General features: G+C 44.3%; 3 protein-coding genes across 3 annotated transcripts in view; 1 reads left to right on the forward strand and 2 right to left on the reverse strand.

The window, feature by feature from the left end:
* The window catches only part of EIF2AK1 (eukaryotic translation initiation factor 2 alpha kinase 1), a 30827-nt gene extending 16540 nt beyond the window's left edge, over positions 1–14287 (forward strand). Inside the window, exons 10-15 of the mRNA XM_055340109.1 lie at positions 441–552; positions 2785–2885; positions 9126–9240; positions 9508–9590; positions 10648–10881; positions 13226–14287. Of these exons, the coding sequence (XP_055196084.1) occupies positions 441–552; positions 2785–2885; positions 9126–9240; positions 9508–9590; positions 10648–10881; positions 13226–13363 (783 nt within the window). The 3' untranslated portion in view covers positions 13364–14287. The remainder of the gene's footprint in view (positions 1–440; positions 553–2784; positions 2886–9125; positions 9241–9507; positions 9591–10647; positions 10882–13225) is intronic.
* On the reverse strand, positions 3655–8417 carry ANKRD61 (ankyrin repeat domain 61). Its single transcript, XM_055340112.1, has 3 exons — positions 7100–8417; positions 6094–6191; positions 3655–4913 (listed from the first exon to the last, which is right to left on the reverse strand). Exons 1-3 carry the CDS (start codon positions 7313–7315, stop codon positions 3968–3970), a joined length of 1260 nt encoding a protein of 419 aa, XP_055196087.1. The 5' UTR covers positions 7316–8417; the 3' UTR covers positions 3655–3967.
* AIMP2 (aminoacyl tRNA synthetase complex interacting multifunctional protein 2) lies at positions 14283–21839 on the reverse strand. The gene is made up of 4 exons (XM_055340110.1): positions 21562–21839; positions 17552–17758; positions 15650–15881; positions 14283–14802 (listed from the first exon to the last, which is right to left on the reverse strand). The coding sequence occupies exons 1-4, from the start codon at positions 21694–21696 to the stop codon at positions 14414–14416; spliced, it is 963 nt and encodes a 320-aa protein (XP_055196085.1). The 5' UTR covers positions 21697–21839; the 3' UTR covers positions 14283–14413.
* Between the last annotated feature and the right edge of the window lie 109 nt (positions 21840–21948).

Genomic DNA, 21948 nt, shown 5'->3' on the forward strand with positions numbered 1-21948 from the left:
TCTTGTTTGAACAAATTATTTATGGACACAGCAAAGCCTCCAAAAATGTGCATCTACTTTGGGGTATACAGAGAGCAGTAGAGTGCCTGCCGCACAGCTGACCTCTTGATGCTGTGTCTTAGCTTTAGAAACTGGTTGTGTGGCGAGCCGACCCAGTTGTTTCAGTGCCACTGCCTTAGTGTCACATTCAGGAGCTTGTCCCATTCTGCAGCTGGGCCTCCCCCTGCCCACTCAGATTCTGACTCGCCATTTTAGGCGTTCCTTTATTCCTCTGTCTCTTTCGCGAGACTTTGGGCTTCTCAGGCAGACATGTGTTTGTCGTCTCTTTCCTGAGCACTTAGCCCCCTGCTCTGCCTTAGGAGGCAAGTGAGTACCTATTGACTAAATGAATAATGCGAGCAAGTCGTGCAAAGGTGGGAGCCAGCTGTGTCGTCCCCCAGGTGCAGTACCACTTGATGCTGCACATCCAGATGCAGCTGTGCGAGCTCTCCCTGTGGGACTGGATAGTGGAGAGAAACCAGCGGGGTCGGCAGTATGTGGACGAATCTGCATGTGAGTACCAGATGGATCTCTAAACACGGGGCTGGGAGGTGGAGACACAGGCGGATCTTCTGAAGTAGGAACTACCTCCAGGTGCTTTAGACTCAGGGAAAAAGTCACCTTTTTAAAACGAACAGTTGTGCTTATTTCAACATTCTCAAGAACATACAGGCATTTGGAAGTTAATTTTCTCTGAGATAGAGATATATTTATGGGTGTCTAAGCAGTAATGTGCTAGAATTTAGGTTAATGATTGGGGCAGAAAAAGAATTTTTTTTTTTTAAGATTCTGTTTATTCATGAGAGACACATGCACAGAGAGAGAGAGAGAGAGAGAGAGGGAGGCAGAAACACAGGCAGAGGGAGAAGCAGGCTCCATGCAGGAAGCCCGATGCAGGACTCAATCCCCGGACCCGGGATCACACCCTGAGCCAAAGGCAGATGCTCAACTGCTGAGCCATCCAGGCGTTCCAAGAATTTTTAAGGGAGAAATTTAAATATTTTATTTTTTAAATCTGACAATGTGATACTCTTGCAAAAAGACACCTTTGAAGAAACTCTTATAGAAGGATAGGTGGTGAAAAGTTTCTCTTTCTTAAGACCCAGATCTCCTATCTTCCCCTGTAGATCTCTAACTACAGAAATACTCTGTTAGGTTAGTAATTTTTAAAATTATTTAACACTGGTCCTCAGCTTGTGCCATACATTAGAATCACCTGGGGAGCTTTAAAAAAGATGTTGATAAGACAGAGTAAGAGAAAACAGGTGGAGAAAGCCAACCACCATGATGTTGTCTGGGGTGACTGTGGCTGGTATTCAAGGTCAGCATCAGCAGTGAAAACTGTTCATATTGTGTGACCTTGAGAAGGTGTGATGAGAAGAGCATTGTATCTCTGGGTCTTTCTCCCCAGAATCCATAATGCTAGTCTAATTGTAAAAAAACATCAGACAAATCCCAACCTAGGTACCTTCTATGAATTATCTGACCAGTGTTTCTCAAAACTGTCAGGGTCCTCATAAACAGGAAAAGTGAAGAACTGTCACAGACCGCAGACCTGACAACTAATGTAATACGGTATCCTGGATGGGATCCTAGAAAAGAGAAAGGACGTTAGATAAAAACTAGGGAAGCCTGAATAAATGGTGAACTTGTCCCAATCTTGGTGCATTAACTGTGACAGGTGTATTTTACCAGTATAAGTGTTAATAATGGGAAACTGGGTGGGGTGTAAGTGGGAACCATACTATGGCGTCAGTTTTTTTTTTTTTTTTTTAAGATTTTATTTATTTATTCATGAGAGACAAGAGAGAGAGAGGCAGAGACACAGGCAGAGGGAGAAGCAGGCTCCATGCAGGGGGCCTGATGTGGGACTCGATCCTGGGTCTCCAGGATCAGGTCCTGGGCTGAAGGCAGCACTAGACTGCTAAGCCACCCGGGCTGCCCCATGGTCTCAGTTTTTCTGTAGATCTAAGATCATTCCAACAAGCAACAAGTAGTCTGTTTTTTTTTTTTTTTTTTTAGATTTTATTTATTTATTCATGAGAGACCCAGAGAGAGAGGCAGAGACACAGGCAGAGGGAGAAGCAGGCTCCATGCAGGGAGCCCGACACGAGACTCCAGGATCACACCCTGGGCCAAAGGCAGGCGCTAAACCACTGAGCCACCCAGGGATCCCAAAACTTTCCTACCCTTAAAGTCTGTTGTATCATCATGTTAATAGATGAATTAAAACATTTGCTTTTTCCCCCAGTATACTTCATTTTTCATTCGTCAGTCATTTTTGGAAAATGCAGCATTCCAAATCTTCCCACATAATGGGAGCTCACTCTTTGTGCTAACATAGTGTATCTTTTCTTAAAAATTTCATTATTTGTAAGTCTTTAATACACAGTAGACTTAGGACACTAGATTTATTAGTGTTAAACCCCAGAGTGTCAAAGGTTTAAAGGAGATTTAAACCTAATTTAATCCAGCCATTTTATGCCTGAGAATGGTTTACACACTGATTAATACAGGGGCTCTGGGTGAACTTAGTGACACCAAATCTATTCACTAGGGCACTAGTTTGTGATGGTTTCTTTGTAAACTGAAATAGCTCTTGTTGCTTATATTTCACCATTTTGGAATATTGACTGTTGCAAATCTGAACTATGTTAATGTATTTAATGTGTTTAGAACTAGGTAATGTTTAGATGTTGATGAATAAAAAAGACAGAGAAATAAAACTTCCTTTCTTATTTCAAGGTCCTTATGTCATGGCGAGTGTTGCAACAAAGATTTTTCAAGAACTGGTGGAAGGTGTATTTTACATACATAACATGGGAATCGTACACAGAGATCTGAAGGTAAGTGGGGAGGCTAGTTGAGGACGTGGTGTTGCTTCACTGAGTTAAATGAAATTATGTGTCCTCTTTCATTTACTTAGAGGGTTATCATTATTTTTGTATAAATCCTCATCCCATGAGTCTGGAACTTTTTTTTTTTTTTTTTTATGATAGTCACAGAGAGAGAGAGAGAGAGAGAGGCAGAGATACAGGCAGAGGGAGAAGCAGGCTCCATGCACCGGGAGCCTGATGTGGGATTCGATCCCGGGTCTCCAGGATCGCGCCCTGGGCCAAAGGCAGGCGCCAAACCGCTGCGCCAGAGTCTGGAACTTTTGATTGAATTTTAAGGCAGTGATCTTTGGGCATTTGAAAATTCTCTGTGGAGGATTAGTAGTGTGTTTCAGGTAGTGAGTATGCTTAGAGTACTCATATAGTAGATGATGTTAAATGTATTTAATGCTGTCAAAAATCCTCATGTTATAGCAGCCTTAGAGGTAAAATCTGTTTCTACAATTATGTATCTTAAAGGAAATTTAACATGGGAAATTTTTTTCTGCTATTTAAAAAATTACGATTATTCCAGTTTTTAATCTACAAAAGACCTTGTATCAAGAAAGAAAATAGGGATCCCTGGGTGGCACAGTGGTTTGGCGCCTGCCTTTGGCCCAGGGCGTGATCCTGGAGACCCGGGATCGAATCCCACATCGGGCTGCCAGTGCATGGAGCCTGCTTCTCCCTCTGCCTGTGTCTCTGCCTCTCTTTCTTTCTCTCTGTGACTATCATAAATAAATAGATAGATAGATAGATAGATAGATAGATAGATAGATAGAAAAAAAAAGAAAGAAAATAGATCTACTTCTTTGGCAGAAGAGTTTTAATTTGCTTATTTTTTGAACAAAGAAATTGTCGAAAATGTCTTTAAAGAAATATTTGGGAACAAAAAGTTAACGTGCAAATCATTTTATTTTTTGAAAAAAGTTTAAGAACCAGTTTGTACATCTGGGATGTACATGATGATGAGTTAAGTGTTTTCTGTGTATGAGTCTAGCCAGAAAATGCTGTGTGAGTTACTGAAATTCTGTGGCTGGTGAAACTTTGGGCTCCTATATCAAGAGGTAAGCTAAGTCATAATAACCATATAGTGAGTTCCAGATCTGCACTGGGAGAAGTTGCTTTAAGTGTTGTTTGTATTTCTCACCGTAAATATTTCTGATGTTTCTTTTACAGATGTCCTCTAGGGATAAGGGTTTTTGAGATAACTTTATTAGGTTTTCCCTTAAGAGGTGGAATTCTGGCAGCATGATTCCTGCAGGTAGACTCCCTTGGTTATTGGTTAGTCTTAAAGGATAAGAGCGGTAAAGTAGCTTGGCGAGAAGCCCTGTGTCCCTGATGTTGGAACTTCGCTGGAGGTACATGTATATCGGAGACTCCCCGTTTCTTGTTAATATGTTAACGTTTGCTTCAAATTCAAGCAGGAGATTGATTATTGCCTTTCTGCCTCCAAAACATGCCTCATGGATAGCTGTTTGACCTTCATGGTCCCGGGCATTTACTTTGGCTCCATGAATTAGCAGCAAACGGATGCAGCTTACCCCTGCTGCCAGCAGTCGGCCGGCTTTGCTGGATGCAGTGCACACTGCCAGCTTGAGGGCTGTATTCCCTGTGGAGGAGACGGCACAGTTAACGTTTGCGCCACAGGCTATCAGCATTTCCATCATCTCCTTATTCAGGATGTTGGCAGCCATGTGAAGGGGTGTCATGCTGGATTCGTTAATGGCATTGACATAGGCACCATTTTGGACTAAAATAGAGAGAACTGAATAGGTCCCATAGGTTATGGCCAGGTGGAGGGGTGAATGTTTGTTGCTGTTGTCTACTTGAGCGTTGACTTGAGCTCCGTGTTCACACAAAATGCGGAGACACATCATAGCATTATTCTGAATGTCTGTCAGGATCCTTTGGATTCTGTTCCCCGGTTTTGTCCGTGTGGTAGAAATGATTGGCCAGTGCAGTAACATCAGGTGAAGTGTGGTAAGGCCTCTTGTGTCCCTAGAATAGTTATTAATCGCAAATTATACTGTATTCACCATGGAAACGGTTCTACACTAAGAATTAGTGCTTAAGAAGGTGACATTTATTGAAAGTACTTCCCCTCAACTACTTTAAAGAGGTGTTTGAAAATCTGTGTTTCTTGGGATATCACAGCATTTCGAGGGATGGGGTGGTTTGCATCACAGCATGGAGGGTCCTAGCTGTCTATAGCAGTTTCAGTTTTGTTTATTATAAACATCTGACTGCTCTACTAAAATTTGAAAATGATTTTCAGTTTGTGTATATTTATTTAGCGTAAGGCACCGTGCTCGGGATATGGTAAAATAGCACAGAGTCCCTGCTTTTGCAGGGCTGATGGTCTAGCATAAAAGACATTAAACATACTTAAATAACTAGGTCAGTTTTGCAAATGGGCAAAGTTCTAAGAGGTATGAGGGCCCCACAGGGCCGGCTTGTGGTTGGAAGGGTTGGAAAGGGTGTACTGAGGAGTCCTTGTGGAGGAGGAGGTACATTGGTGACATCCAGTCATGGAGGACTGGAAGAGCATCTGCAGAGCTAGGCAGGGCTGTATGGGGTGGGGGAGAGGGTCGTTTGAGCCAGACAGGTCAAGGAGCAATTCTGGAGCATGTTGAGCATTTAGGGCTTTACTTTCTGTTAATGTTATGGGGGCAAGAAGTTGATTGTTTATACCATGTGATTCTTCCATTCATTAAGATAGTATTTATTGGCACTAGTGTCAGGCAGTCATTTAAGGTGGTGAAGATGTGTTGGTGAATGAGATAATTTCTTTATCGTGAAGTGTATTCTTACAGTGGGTAGTAAAAAGAAAATCCATTGTCTATTTCTGTTTACTTATTTTCCATACCTAACTAAGGGTTTTAAACTAACTCCCTGAGGGCTGTGACCAGGACTTCATGTGTTTTCCACATCATCACTGCTGAGCACTTAATTCTCAGGATGCTTGAAGTGGGCAGACTGGTTTGTGTTCCTAGATTACTGCCAGTTTTTCAGAGTATCTCATCTAGTCAGTAAAGAAATTGGTTCATTCGAGACATGGTTATGGTATTTTGTAGTCCATAGCCCCCGAAGAATGGATGAGTCCAGACATGACTGGGGAGAGTAACATCTAAATCATGCATATCCTCATTTAGATCTGATTGCTGTTGAGTTAACTCACCTTACTTCTGGGTCAGCCCCATGTTCTAACAAACAAAGCAAACTTTGTGCCTTGCAGAATTCGACAGCCAGATGAATGGGGATGATGGACTGTGTCTGCTTTGAGGGAGAAAGCAGACTATGTTATAAGTAGCCCTGTGCAGTGAGAAGAAATCATTGTGTCAGCCTGCTATTCCAGAGGAAATAAGTGTATTTAGTTCCTCAAATGTGTTGAAGTTTTCTTTTTGACTATTTTAAAAGACCCCAAACTAGTGAGATTCTTATTATAAAATCTGTGTTTTACATAAATGCAAATTTACCAGTGCAGCAGAAATAACTTACATAAAGCTTTCGAAGCTGATTCTTGTGGAGAGCTCATAGTGTAAAATTAATGGTAAATGCAACTAAGTCACTGTGTCCTTAAATTAACCCACAGGGTGATTGACAAGTAGGTTTTATGGTTTTTAAGGCTTTGCCAAAGTCATAGTATCAGTAGTAAAACCTGCATTTCCAGGGTTTCAAAGATAACACAGCATGTCTTCTATGATTAGCAAAGCTGTTTATGCCAGTTCTTAAAATACATATATACTAAGTAGTGACTTTTACAGCATAGCTTCCTTTCTCAGGAAAGGATTTCCTTTCCTCAGAAAGGATAAGAGAAGAAGGCAGGGTAAAGGAGACGGTGACTTTTGGGAAAAAAAAATTTAAAGGTAATAATCATTGTATAAAAATTTAGAAAATGAAAAGTCATATGTAAAAAAGGGGAAGAATAATTCCTTCATACAGATGTAATGGCCATTGGTGTATCTGAGAGGATGATGTTAATGTTCCGCCAACCAAGTGGTTTCTGGCCTTTCTGCATGTCAGCCTGCGAGTGGCACTGGGAATGGAGGTGCATGGTGTGTGGAGTGAACTGTCCTGGGGTGGGCATGGTGGGGGCTGCCAGGAGCTCTGAGGACCTCAGTGGTGGGCCTCGCAAAGCAGCGTGACTTTTCCTGACAGGTGACAGAGCAGAGGGGGGGGGGTACCTGGTTCAGAAGTACTCGGTAGTTGATGGAGTTGGCCAGGATGGTCATAGGCTGGTTGACTGGGTGGCTCCTCAGGAGCGCCTGGATTGCCGAGCAGTCCTCCCTCATGATGGCCTCATAGAGCTTGGTGTGGAGCGCCGCAGGTGGGCCTTCTTCTGGGGGCTTGGTGCCCTCTGCAGCCAGCTCCCTGCTGCCTCTCCTGGTTATGTTTCCCATGAGCAAAATGTAAGAGTGGGGACTTGGAAGTTCAGGGGACACTTGTGACAGAATTGATTTGTTGGAGTCTCATTATGATCCCTTCAGTTCCATTCTAGAATTGTTCTAGAGCGGTGAGAATTGTAGCTGTGAACATGATTTGTTTTTATCTTAGAGCGAACTATTTCAAGCTTTGTTCCCAGGTCCTACAGTGCCAAATAGAAGCATAGTGTTTTGGACTTGACTCAATCACAAAAACACACCCAAATTATCACCTTACACCTAAGATTATTTCTGTGCTCTCTTCCATTCAGCTATTAAAAAAAAAAAACAGAGCTTAAAGAGCTAAAACAGGAATTTATACTGAAAGTCAAAAATTAAAATTACATCTAAAGTAAGAAAACCCAATTTTTAACCTAAATATATTTTATTTTATTTTTAATCTTTTTTTAAGATTTTATTTATTCACGATAGAGAGAGAGAGGCAGAGACATAGGCAGAGGGAGAAGCAGGCTCCATGTAGGGAGCCTGATGTAGGCTCCGTGTAGGGAGCCTAGGCCAAAGGCAGGCGCCAAACCCCTGTGCCACCCAGGAATCCCTTATTTTATTTTTTTAAAGATTTTATTTATTTATTCATGACAGACACAGAGAGAGAGAGGCAGAGACACAGGCAGAGGGAGAAGCAGCCCCATGCAGGGAACCTGACATGGGACTCAATCCCAGGTCTCCAGGATTACACCCTGGGCTGAAGGTGGCGCTAAACCTCTGAGCCACCTGGGCTGCCCTATGTTTTCATTTTGAGTGGCAATCCCCTCTTTGCCCAGTGTGGGTACAGGTTTTCAATGGCACAGGTTTAGTTCCATTGGGAGAAATTTTGGGTTGGCCTCGGTTGCTTAAATAGAGCTAAATGGGTACCTTCATAGTGTGACCTAGTTGCCCCTAACTCTGGCTGACATAAAAGCATCATCTAGGAGCTTCTAAAAAATATCAAAGTTTTCTCACTTAAAAAAAAAAAATCAGGGATCCCTGGGTGACGCAGCGGTTTAGCGCCTGCCTTTGGCCCAGGGCGCGATCCTGGAGACCTGGGATCGAATCCCACGTCGGGCTCCCAGTGCATGGAGCCTGCTTCTCCCTCTGCCTGTGTCTATGCCTCTCTCTCTCTCTCTCTCTCTCTCTCTCTCTCTCTCTCTCTCTCTGTGTGACTATCATAAATAAATAAATAAATAAATAAAAATAAAAAAAATAATAAAAAAATCACGGACGCCTGGGTGGCTTAGTGGTTGGGCGGCTACCTTCGGCTCAGGTCGTTTTCCCGGGATCCTTGATCGAGTCCCTCATCGGGCTCTTACGAAGAGCCTGCTTCTCCCTCTGCCTGTGTCTCTGCCTCTCTCTGTGTGTCTGTCATGAATAAATAAATAAATCTTTAAAAAAAATTAAATAAAAAATAAATCAGTCTTTGACTTGTTGGAGGGGACAGTAGTTTTTAAAAGCCTCTTGGAGGATTCTGATGCCCAGTCAGGGCTGAGGAGCACTTGTGTACAAGGTGTGCTGTGTGTTAGTGGTTCTCAAACGTGGAGTAACATGGGGACTTAAATAATATTGCTGCCTATGTCCACACCCAATAATTCTGATTTTATTGGTCTGTGGCATGGCTTGGACATTGGTGGTTTTTTTCTTAAAGCTCCCTGATGATTCTAATGTGCAGCCTAGTTTTAGAACCACTGCTCTGATTTTTTATTTTTGAGGGGCTACTTGCTTGTCAGTTGAAAACTCTTAATGTCTACACATTTTTACTGTTTTAAGAACACCAAGGAGTTCTGTTTACTTACAGCCAAGAAATATTTTTCTTCATGGCCCTGATCAGCAAGTAAAAATAGGAGACTTTGGTCTGGCCTGCACAGACATCATTCAAAAGAACACAGACTGGATCAGTAGAGATGGGAAGAGTAAGTTTAAGTAAAAGAACCAGTTCTTTTCTCTTGTTTCTTTCTTTCCCTTTCTTTCTTCTTTCTTTTTTCTTGGCATTAAGACAAAAAGAAACACGGTTGAACTTGTCAGTATTCAGAGACTTATAAAAACTTAATAGCAAAAATGAGGTAAAGACAAAAAAGAGCCATCATTCCCTACACTGCCCTGTTTAGGCTCTATGTTCTGCAGTGTAGACAGTGTGAACTCTACCATGTTTATTTAATGTTTGGCTCTTCAAATTACAGGGCCACCCACACACACTTCCAGAGTGGGTACTTGTCTGTACGCTTCACCCGAGCAGTTGGAAGGATCCGACTATGACGCCAAGGTATTTGCTGCTCTTCCCCCCTTTGCTGGACTTTCTCTGCTGTCATAAATAACAAAGAGCACAGTAAATGCAGTGTTATTTCTTGTGTAGAGGTGTCTTTGGAGATAACAGAATAGGGGAGGTTTTGTGTTATGTCAAACTGCGGTTAACAGGAAACCTCAATTTTTACCTGAATCTGACTGATTTACGGGCTACTTTACCACTTCTAAATCCGTGGGTGTCAGAAATTATTTTTGAAATGAGCTTTCCTTTTTAAAATGTCACAATTCACCTCAGGAAGCTAGAATTTATAGAAGCCTTTTCAGTCTGCCTTTCTTCTGTTTTCATAAATACATGCTATAAGTGCTCTGGGGAAGTGTGGCACTTGACTCCCTTTGAAGAGTGAAGATAATGAAAAGTTTTAATTCATTTGGTTCCTTGAAGAAATTATTAAAGTAAATCCTTTCCTCAGAATAACAGCCTAGTACATTTTCTTCCTTTTGACGAATCATTCAGCTTTTTTCAGACTGGGCATGAACTGCCAGGAAAAAAAATCCATAGCTCTTCCTCAAATCCTGTCTGATAAAGACCTTTCTTAAGAGATGATTTCAGGAAAAGGAACAATTTTTTTTAGTTTCTTAAACTCTACTAGATGCCTGTGTATGGAGGTAGAGGGGAGATGAGGCAGGCCACAGGGAACCCGAGCCCTGGAACTGGCACCAGCATGTGTGAGCTCACATCTCTCGCTCAGGCTGCTCCACGCCTGAATTTTCAGGGGAGTAGTGGGAGTTCTCCCTGCCCCTTACCTGGTTGGCCATCCTTTGTGCCTGTGGATGTCCCTTTGTGGTGTTGAAGAGATTGTGACCATATCAGCTCTCCCCAGGGCTGTAAATCCAGGTGGCAGACACCTGCTTCTCTGAGGGGGTAAGTTTGGCCACCATGTTCCCTGCGTCATAGGGTCTATGAATCGTCCTGTCTTAGAAATCATCTTGTGTTTGAGAGGATGGTACACTGAAATGGAGATGTTAGTCTCCCTTTGTGTTTCACTACTAAATTACCTCTCCCCTTCTTTTTCCAGTCAGATATGTACAGCTTGGGTGTGATCCTGCTAGAGCTCTTTCAGCCATTTGGAACAGAAATGGAGCGAGTACACATTTTAACAGGTTTAAGAAGTGGTCAGATACCTGACTCCCTCAGTAAGAGGTGTCCTGTGCAAGCCAAGTACATCCAGCACTTAACTAGAAGGAATGCATCTCAGAGACCATCTGCTCTTCAGCTGCTGCAAAGTGAACTTTTCCAAAATTCTGGAAATGTATGTAACGTATTTCTTTTTTTTTTTTTCAAGATTTTATTATTCATGAGAGAGGCAGAGACATAGGCAGAGGGAGAAGCACGCTCCCTGTGGGGAGCCTGATGTGGGACTCGATCCCAGGATACTGGGATCATGCCCTATGCCAAAGGCAGACACTCAACCACTGAGCCACCCAGGTGTCCCTCTTTTTTTCTTTTATAAAGTGATCTCTGCACCTAAAATCACAAACCTGAGATCAAGAATCACCTGCTCCACTGACTGAGCCAGCCAGGAGTTCTTGTATATATGTGTATTTTTAATACTGGGGAAAGTATGAAGCTTAAAGTAGAATTTAAATTGTGAATCCAATTTCATGAGGAACAGTTGAGCTTAGAAAACGTTTATGGAAACCAGATTAAACTCATTCTCAGAGTTCTGAGTAGCACACTCTTCAGAGTCCAAGTAAGCAAGGTGACCAACTGTCTGTCTAAAAATTGCAATTATAGGCTCTACTTTCTAGCTTCATCTTGCTAAGTCAAAAGGCTTTGGTTTTCCAACTACGATATAACTTTTTATAAACATAACCTTTTATCTCCTAGTCAAAGGGGGCACATGCCAAAGGGTAAAAGGAGGAAATCTTGTAGGGAGCTGGAATGAGGGTGGCATAGACTGCCTCAGCCTGCGATCCTTTAGCATGCAAGTGTGTGATTCTGGTTTTCAGTCCTGTGATGTGGGATCGCCCCAGGGCAGTCCCTTCCTTCCTCTTTCCAGACTGTAGCCACAGTGCCAAGTACCATCTCCAGCCTACATGTACTAGAAATGTGATTCATCCATTCTGTTCCTCCAGAAACTTTCTAAGATTTATCAAAAGCTTATTCAAAGATGCATTCAGATTCTCTAGTGCTCTGCTACCCCAAGCATGGTCCTTGCACCAGCAGCATCAGCGTTACCTGCTGGCTGATGAGAAGTACAGGGCCTTGGGCTCCACTCCAGACATATCACATCACAATCTGCATTTAATAACATCCCCAAGTGGTTTACCTCCAGTGTGTGAACAGCATTGTGTTAGATGCATTGGTCCTCAGAGTGCAGTCTCTAGGCCCTCCCGGCTGCTCTGACCTATTTAAGGAAGTCTGTGGGGAGAAGGGGCAGCAATCATTCTGACGCACATAGTCTGGGACCTATTTGTGGTAAACTATTCCACTGTTTTATTTTCTGTTTAAGGCTAAGTTTCAGGTAAAATGGTGAATTTTACTAGCTTGAATAGTAAACAGGTAGGTATAGTACTTTTCTGAGTCTTTGGGAACAGCAGATGTGTTGATTAAATTTATCCCACAGAAGGGATTTTCTAACCCCCAGTTCTGTTAGCTATTAGAGACCGTAGTTAGGTGGCATTTATGGTATTTCTCTTGCTGAATTTATAAAATAGTCTATACGTACCTATATAGAGAAAACTTGTACAAGCAGTCTGTGGTTTGTGTGGTTGTTGGTACAGGACTGTGAAAACGACCATGCTGAGATCAAACCATGCAAGGGGATCTTAGTAATTCATGGGAAGTTACGATTGTCCCGTGACCCTTACAAATGTTTTCAAAACATTAAAACTCAGTTGCAGATGCACATGGAAACAAAGAAAGTTATAAAACTAGTATTTAGTGTACTATAATGAAGAATTAATGTGTTCAGGAATGGTTTGAATAGTGCCTACCTGCATCTCACCATAGAACTCCGGATATGGAGTGCCTTTTCTGGGCCTCGGTGAACTGTATACTCCTAAGCTTGGATCAGGGGCCAAGATTTCATCTTTTGGACTTTCGAAGTTGTGAGTGAGATAGCTCCCAGAGTTCTTCCAATGTGAATTTTGCTGGTATCACTTTCTCTGGGACACCTTCGTCCTTTTCCTCATTTATGTTAACTCCTCTCCGCCCAGTCCTGGGGCTGCACACCGCATCTGTCTGGTGGTGGTGGGAGCAGCACCCCCATGGCTGCCTGTTTCTCCTCCAACATTTTGTGGGTGCAATTTGATTCCACCTTCAGCATCATTATTTTGCATTTGCTCACTGCACTTCCATCTTTGTTGGCCAGTTTCATCTGTCAATTATTTTTTTTAAATGTCATGTGGATTTATCACCAGTACACACGTGGCCAGGGTGTGCGCAGGGACTAAAGTGGTGACTGGCCCCTCGTTGTGATGTGCATCGTGGGCTGAGGTGCTGACAGTGAGAGAACTGTGGTGACCTGATGCTGGTGCTGCTTCACTAGCTGCAGTGACTGGAATTCAGGCATACCATGCAGAGGGAGGTATGCCTGTATATTTAAAGTGGAAGAGGCCATTTTAATAGAACTTAAAATTTTCTCTTGACAGGTTAACCTCACCCTACAGATGAAAATACTAGAGCAAGAAAAAGAAATAGAAGAACTAAAGAAGCAGCTGAGTCTCCTTTCTCAGGACAAAGGGGCCAAGGATGACATGAAGGATGGGAGTGTGCCCGTCCTGCCTTAATTAAGCTCTGTAAATGTGAATGTGGACTTCTAATTCTTTAAATTGTCAACTGGAATGTACATTTCAGTCTTTGTTAGGGTATAGATGATATAATTGTATCTAGTGACCCTGTACAAGACTTATTAAAGTTGTAGAAGTTCCCTCAAATCGCTATTTCCTAAAAGGAATTGTTATGATCTAGCACTTTGAACGAAGCTGCTCTAAACTAAACCTATTTTGCCTTTTCCTTTCTCCTGTCCTACAAACTCCTAATTTTTAATATTACTGTCTGTCCTGTCTCTGGAAGGAGCAATTTAGACAGTATCCTCCATTCTTTCTCCTTTGAACTCTGCCTGTTGACCATCCAGTCCTCCTCTAGAATGTTTTACCTCACAGATTGAGGTATGCACCCCTGCACCATCACAGCCAAGCCCAGGCCTGCACGATGGCTGGACTGTTTGTTTTGATGGCTGCCAGTCTTCCTCACCCTTCCACGATGCTGCTGCCAGTTAGTTACCAGAAGGACATCTGATCAGTTCACTCCCTGGCTCAGAAGCTCCTGCTGGCTCCCTGCTGCCTCTAAGATGCAACTTTAGCTTCCTAGCATCATCATCCAACCTCTTTGTTCTCTTCACCTTCAGCTTGGTGTCACTCCAAAAATCATGCCCTTTCTAAGCCTTGTGCTGCTTGCCTCCAAATCATCTAAATCATCTCAAAGTAGCTCTGGTAGGAGTTCCTGCTTTCCCCCTGGTACTGTTGTGTGTTTCCATGGCGTTCCCCTTTATTTAGCACTCGACTCCCCACCAATCTATGTTTCCCAAAGGCCCCGATGGGGTATGTTCATTTTTGTATCTCAAAAAATGCCTGCCACATAGCTGGCAGTTGTCATGGTATATGGCACGTGATGTGGCTGAATTTTAAAATAAAATGAAAACCCACAAATTATTTGATGCCTTTATTGATTCTAGGCAACTGGCCCAGATAGACCGATTTTAGTACAAGTTCCTTTACCCACAATACACGTGAAACAGCACCATTCTCGAAGTCAACCTTTTATACAGTTATTAAACTTCACTTAAGGAGCTTGAGGGCAGTGTTGAAAGGGGCCAGGTTCTCACATGCCCTCATCCACTTCTGCACATTGGCTGGCACTGTCACGTTGCAGCCTCCCGTCTGCTGGAGCACAGACCATAACACAACATCTGCCACAGTGAGTTCATTCCCAACAAGCCAGGGGCTCTTCCCAAGAGCAGAGTTCATGGAGCGGAACACAGCAGCTTTTTCTTTACTGCTTCCCTCTTTCAGCTGAAAGATAGCTATATCTACCCAGCTATCTATGAGGGTCAAATTTACAGCATTCTGCTTCTGGCCAAACAGAGAGAACAAAAAACGTGCAATGTTCCCTTCTCCTTCGATGGGACACATTGTTTGGACGCTGAACTTCATCTGAGTCTTCGGCACTGGAAGGGAAAAAGCACACCATGTAACAAGAGCCCCCTGCCACCCAGAGGAAGTGCCTGAGCAACAGGGAGAGGGGAGTCTCTAACTGGAAACTGGTGGCAAGGGAAAGTATTTTCAATATCACATTTGTCTGTCTCCAAAACGTGTATGATTCAAGAAAGTTTAAACCAGATGTTTACAGAATGCAAACTCTTTAAGTTAAAAAAAGTAACCATTTCTGGTATTTGATTATAACCATTCTCAAGCTAGAAGGGTGACCTCAGACCATCTATTCTAAGCCCTGTGCCGGAGAATTTGCAGGATGAGGACTGGAAACCAGGAGTCCCACCTCCCAAGCTGGGAACTCAGTCTACCCTCACAATGGCTCTTTACGTGGAGCTGGAGTAGCTTAGGTGTTCCTGGATGAATGGTGCTAACACACTACCCCCTGGGATAAATGTAACCAGGAGAGGCATACAGCAGCGGGATGATGAAGAAAGGACAGCCTGCCACCTTTTTCAGGCCTTTTGAAAAGGTAACATCGATGTCCCTGTGATAAGTTTGGAAATGTGAGGTGAAGATGGCTAGGACAGCCCTTACCTTCCTGCTCTAGCTGCCCAGCAGGATCCCCCCAAACCGCTCTTGGAGATCCTAACCTTTCTGGAGGGAGGAGGGCATCTTTGCATCAAGGTTTATCTGTGCTCCTTTTCCAGAACTACCCCATGTGCTTGCTAAACTTCAGGGAATTTGACCGACAGCAAGTAGCTGAAGAACGTCATGGTCCTGGCCCCTTGATGCATCTGATTAAAGTCACAGGGCACGCCTCATTCCAGAGTGTACGAACCCAGCCTAGTGCCCTCTGCTTACCATTCTTCCAAATCAGAGTAAAACCCAGCTGATACTCGTGACGGGGCTGGTTTTTAGTCTGCTCGCCAAAGCACTTCAGGAGGTTTTCTGGCACGCTCTTGACTGCAGAGTGTGTGTGGACGGTGGACAGGACCCTGTAGTGGTCACACAGCAGCCTGTGCAGCACGAGCAGGGACAGGGGAGGGGAGGCAGGGTTTGCATTGATCACGATGTCTTTCAGAGCCCCGTAATCCTGAGGGAGAAAACCCAAACAGTAACATAGACATTTGAGTGTGTGGACTTGTACCTGGTGCTGTTCTTAGGGCCTAAGCAGGGTTATTTAACTAAATCTTCAACTTCCATGAAGACAGTCCCACTATCACCCCATCTCACAGCTGAGGAAGCTCGTCCTGGGGAGGCAATAACCTGGCTGAGCTCAGGGAACTCAGTGAGAAGTGGAACAGGGATGCAAACCCACTCCAACCCCTCAACCTCTGCCCTGCTGGCCCCCAAAAACTATAAGGTTGACTTCATTGTTAAGTTAGTAAAACAACACATTAAGAATGATACTACTTGTTCTTAAGTTATTTAAAAATAAAAAATCAAAAAAATCACACATGCAATCACTTTACCAAATCTTTCTAATACCAGACCACCTGACAGGATAGTTTCTATGTCAATTGGTGTGTGAGTTACATGTCAGTGAAGAGTCCCCCCAATAAGGGCCTTGGCTCAAAATGTCATTGATGATGGCAAGCAGGCAACATCTAAAAAACTAAGTATTAACTAAAGGGCTAAAACATACTGCCTTCTTAGATGCAGACTTTATTTTATATGTTCACTCTTAATAACGAACAAACTCCTGTAATACAATGAAGGCCAAATTCAAATTCCTTGGCTTTCTGTATGCAGCCTGCCACAATCTGGCTAAGAGTCATACCACTCCTCCCCGAAGCCCATCACATCAACCTGTGATAAATGCTTTGCAATCCTCTGAGTGTAGTATCATTTGATGCTGTGCCTTCTGAGGTATCAAAATTCATCATAAGCACCATGTGCCTCAGCAAGGCTTCCCAGCCCCCAGACACTGGCATAGCTGTATGGTATCATTGACTCTTCATCTAGACTGGCTCCCTGGGGGGTCTGGCCAGGTCTATAGGTCCTTGGTGTGGGCAAATGTACTCAACAATCCAAGAACCTAAGTGCAGAGGAACCGAAGTCACCTGGGAGACACTGCAACCTCGCCTCCCCGTTAGGGCTTCATGCAGTACCACTTCTACCACCAATTCCAGAGGACAGAATTAGCAGGGATTCCTGGGACAAACCCTTTTGTACTCTCAATAAATACCACTTAGAAATAAGACATTCTTTTTTGCAAGTCAGCCGGTCACCTACATTTCCTGAAGCTCTTTAAAGGTAGCAGATGCAACTTAATTCTAAGACTGCAAACAATGCAGCAAAAGACGTTTGCCTCATGAGACTGTGCCTGGGTGACCAACGCTCTGAGTTTCAGGCTACTCTGAGTCAGGATGGACTTGCTGAACCTGAGAAGCACCAAGCTGACACAGGTCTGTTTCTCTAGGCTTGGAAAATTGCTGGAGTGACATCCTACCTCTGGCCTGCATCCCACACTGGAATGGTAGGGACCTGTAACTCAACTCCTATCCCTGCCTATAGATCCTCTTAGCTCTTCTCCACCAGGTCTGACAAGTCAAGCGGCTTTAGAACTTGCTTTGGCTTCACTCATAGCTCACGAATCTGTTCTGTGGTAAGGCACAATCATTTAGGGGAGGAAAAAAGAACATGACCTTTGTATTGCCTTTGAGAACTAGAAAACCAAAGCTTGAATCACATGAGCACAATTTTCCAGCACAAATCACCACCTAGGACGCTGATGTTCTTTAGCTCTCCAGATGAACTCACCTTTCCGAGCACCGAATTTAAATCCAATGTGCCGGTCGAGAAAGCAGCAGGCTCATCAGCCTGTATTATGTTGGTTACGTCCACATCTGCATCTGGTGTCTGAATCATCTTGGAGAGGCCATCAACTGCAGCTTTCAATTCGTACAGACGTTTTAAAATATCATCTTGGCGGGACTCGAGAGCTTGGAGAGATGGGTCAGACTCTTCCTAAATAAACCAACACCAGAATGTTAATTTCCTCTAACATCACAGCAGTGTTTCAATTTGATTGCTTTTCTTCTACTGAGTTCCATGAATTTATCAAACCCCCCAACTGTGAGAAGACATTAAAATGAAGAAGCAGAACCATCTCGTTTTTCCCATAGTCCAATAGGTCCTGCAAAGTGATCCACAAATGCTTTAAAACAAAAAACATGATCAAAAGCCATTTCGAAATTGTAGGACTCCTAGTTCAGGTAATCTAAGAACAGAGGATGGAAAATGAACACAAACAGGGATGCCTGGGTGGCTCAGCAGTTGAGCATCTGCCTTCAGGTCAGGTCGTGATCCCAGAGTCCCACATCATGCTTCCTTGCAGGGAGTCTTCTTCTCACTCTGCCTGTGTCTCTGCCTCTGTGTCTCTCATGAATAAATAAACAAAATCTTAAAAAAAAAAATGAACACAAATAATTGTTATTTTTAATGTCAAATCAGTTCACATTACTTTGCTTATTTAACAAAGAGAAAAAGATGGGGAAGTGCAATGAGAATGTAACTCAGCAATTTATACTAATAGAAAGGAAAATGAAAGGTATGTCCGTGGAGTCAGTTGATCATTTCCCCGCCCCATTCTCAAGGGGATATTGGCACTCTTATCTTAGAGTCATCCAGACCATTTTCACTGCTGAAACGTAAAACTTCCTAAGTATGGAATGCTTTCGTCCTTAGTTCAATGAATCTTTGCATCTTTCTTGCCTGGTATAGTGACTGCAACACAGTAAGTAACCAATAACATCTGCTGAGGAAGCAATCTCAAATCTCTACAGACTCACTTTAAAAAGCATTAACAATGGGGCAGCCCGGGTGGCTCAGCAGTTTAGTGCCGCCTTCAGCTCAGGGCCTGATCCTGGAGACCCAGGATGGAGTCCCACATCAGGCTCCCTGCATGGAACCTGCTTCTCCCTCTGCCTGTGTCTCTGCCATTCTCTCTGTGTGTCTTTCATGAATAAATACATAAAGTCTTTAAAAAGAAAAAAGCAATAAGAACCCTCTCAATAAAGTCACACTGTATAACCTATTTCCAGATTCATAAGATCTTATAAAGGATAATCCATTTTGAGCAGAAAGAATGTGTTAAGAAGAAAATGCTCATAACCAGACAAAACAATCCATGTGGCAAGGACCAGGACTATAAATATGCACTCATGATATATTGTATTTGTGTGCTGGTAAGCCTCACTTTCTTGGGAACTTTTTTTCCTCCCATAGTCACTTGTAACACTGCCCTCTCACAGACTGAATTCATCACCAGATGCTGTTCATTTTCTGGAATCCACTGGCTTCTAAGCTTGCCTCGGCTGTCACTGCCCAAGTTCAAGACACCACTTTCACTTGGCCTGTGTCCACCTTGTTCCCACTGTGGTCACCCCTCCAATTCATCCCTAAGATGGCAGCCAGAGATTATAACAAATGTCAACTCCATTACCCCACCTCTGTGTTAACTTCTAAGGCTTTAGCTAAAAAGCAAAGCCCTGAACCTGGCTTAAGAAATAGCTCATATGACTTGTCCTCTGGCTACCTCCTCTCACATATGGCTCCCCTGTGCTGTCCTTTGGGTCCCTAAACACACCATGCCCCCCCTGCCACACAGCTTTTGTTTATTCTTTTCTATCTGGGACACTTCTCCATCTTCTCCAAGAGCCTCATCTGCACTTTCTCATCTCCGCTAGCCTGGCTCTTGTTTTTGTTTTCTTTTTTTTGTTTTTTATTTTTTCTTTTGTGGCTCTTGTTTTTGATCAAATAGCAAAGATATGTAAGATGATTGACCTGTGGGTAAAGAGGTATAAAGACTTGAGTGCACCAATTAAATAATTATGTTTTGATGGAAATAAGTGAATGCAAGGTGTCTGATGAATAGGGCTACTAGTGTGTAATATCCTTCCATTCCTCAATGATAGTCCTCAAGTAGCATTCCAATCACTTCCAACCAGCCTGATTTGTGCATTGTGTGTGTGCATTACCTTGCTCAATTCTACAAGTGGCAGGAAGCTCCCTGATGAACCAGGGCAAAGAAGCACCTACTGGGTTCCATGTCCCGGTCAACACAGAAAACAGTGCCTGAAACAAATAGTACATTCGTAATGTGTCCTGTGACTGGAAGCCCAGCACAGGCTGATTTCACTCCTCTGGATGTGAGGAATGAGGAAATACTCAAGATCTGCTTTACATGTACCTTTAACCTTGTTTGTTAGCTAGTTTTCCTGTTGAGATGAGATTGTGACATGGCACATGTCTATCCATTTGTTTTATATGTATTTTAGAAGCAGTTTATTCTTTCTGCTGCTATTTGCCTTTAATATGCTTGATTTCTAATTATTGGTCTATATTATTATGATCTGCTAATCAAGAGGATCTAGGTGTCTTAGAAGTTCACAGCTGAAAGTCCAAGGAAGTTAGCAGCACACCAAAAAAAAAAAAAAAAAAAGACTTGATCTCAAATGAGCTGTGACACTTCCAACTCTGAGTCTGGGTTTTCTTTTCAGTTCAGTGGGACTGTCCAGTTGAGCCACACTGGATCATGGTGCTATTTCCATCTTAGCTCTCTGGTGAGACAATTGTGTCCTTGTTTTCCAACTAACCCAACCGTTTGCCTTCCCATATAGGCAGAAGGCTATTAAGAGAAAGTGAAGGAGGGGCGCATGGTTGGCGCAGGCAGTTAAGCCTCCTGGATTCTTGATCTTGGCTCAGGTCATGATCTACAGAGTTGTGAGTTGAAGCCCTGCATTGAGCTCCACACGAGGCTTGGAGCCTACTTAAAACAAAGTGAAGAATAACACTCCACGGGAAAGGACTATAAAAGTTACCCGTTCACTCATCTTCAGCCCGAATGGACAGAAGGTTCCTCCTGCTGGAAACCTAAGATGGGTATCTGCTGCTAACAAAAAACCCGAAAGGCCTGGGCAGACGCTTTACAAGAGAGCGTGCCAAAATGGCCAGCCAACACGACAAGGCGATCCGCTGATGCAGAAGTCTGAAAAACCTGAGCTAAAAACCACATCAAGCTCCCACGGTCCACCCACCAGCTTTGGGGAGGGTGCAAGAACCAGGAATTCAGTGCTCACGGCCCAGGCACACACACCTGCAGACAGGCCGCTCCGGAAAGCGGTTTACCGAGCCCAAACGATGACAGTCCACCTCCCCTCCCCAGCGCCGGTGCACACCCCAGGCCTGCTCGTGCACAGGTGCGCCTGCCGACCGCAGCCCCGATGCAACCCGCCCCTCCGCGCACAGCACCGAAGCTCAACCGCCCCGCCCCGCCGACGCCACGGGAGCCAGGTCGGGGAGGCAGCCCCACACAGCAGGGTGCAGACAACGTCCTGTTACCCTGAGTAGCAGCGGTGACAGCGAGGTTCGCTTTAGAATTCCTAAAAATGAGCATTTACGTGCTGCTTATATTTCTGTGGCCACAATCTGGTAGCAAAAAAGCTTTAGGAGCCGTAAGTGGAAAACGAAATAGATACAAGAGGAATAGAACTTTTAATAGACACAAGTGGAACGCGAAACTGGCGGAAGCATGAAAGCGGGGGCGGGGGGGGGCAGGCGACCAGGTCTGACCCCAGGCCCACAGTCCTTCAACCCCAACGACCCGGCCACGGCGCCTGCGCCCTGGGCAGAAGGCGGGCCGATGAGAGGTAAGCGCCTGCGCACTGGCAGGAAGGCGGGCGGATGAAACTAAGCGCTTGCGCACTAGACGGGGTGGAAAAATGTACACTCAGGACGAGTGGGGGCGGGGCGGGGCCGCACGCTCCTACCTGCACGTGGCCTGCGTCCGGCGCGGGGCTGCCTGTCCTGCCGTGCACGTTGGGGAGCCGGTACATGCAGGTGGGAAGCTCTACACGGAGTGATGCGCTGCCCCCATGATAGGGCTTTACCTGGTACATTGACATCGTGGGAGCCAAAAGACGGAACGTGGCAAGCGGGGGGCACGAACGCTTAAAAACCGCCCGAGACCACGAGAGACCGCGACCACCTTTCCGCTCCGGCTGCGGCCGTTCAGGAAAGCGCAGTCCGTGCGGTCTGATTGGCCCGCGTGCTTTGGACGTCGCGGCCTCGACTCTTTGCACAACCAATCGGCAAGAAGGAGGGGTGGGAAGCGTCGGCTGCCCCATCCGGAAGGGGCGGGGCACAGTGCCGGAGGC

Source organism: Nyctereutes procyonoides, unplaced genomic scaffold, assembly GCF_905146905.1.
Source record: "Nyctereutes procyonoides isolate TBG_1078 unplaced genomic scaffold, NYPRO_anot_genome, whole genome shotgun sequence".
Taxonomy (NCBI): domain Eukaryota; kingdom Metazoa; phylum Chordata; class Mammalia; order Carnivora; family Canidae; genus Nyctereutes; species Nyctereutes procyonoides.

Bases quoted from the DNA above. Each gene is read 5' to 3' on its own strand.
- ANKRD61 (XM_055340112.1), bottom strand. From the start codon at position 7,315: ATGGGAAACATAACCAGGAGAGGCAGCAGGGAGCTGGCTGCAGAGGGC. The intron at 6,192-7,099 runs GTACCCCCCCCC...TCTCCCTCAAAG, and splicing joins ACCGAGTACTTCTGAACCAG to CAGACACAGTCCATCATCCC. The intron at 4,914-6,093 runs GTGAGTTAACTC...TAACTATTCTAG, and splicing joins GGGGCTGACCCAGAAGTAAG to GGACACAAGAGGCCTTACCA.
- AIMP2 (XM_055340110.1), bottom strand. From the start codon at position 21,696: ATGTCAATGTACCAGGTAAAGCCCTATCATGGGGGCAGCGCATCACTC. The intron at 15,882-17,551 runs GTGAGTTCATCT...TTTCTCCCTCAG, and splicing joins TAAATTCGGTGCTCGGAAAG to GATTACGGGGCTCTGAAAGA. The intron at 14,803-15,649 runs GTAAGCAGAGGG...TTTCCCTTCCAG, and splicing joins TACTCTGATTTGGAAGAATG to TGCCGAAGACTCAGATGAAG.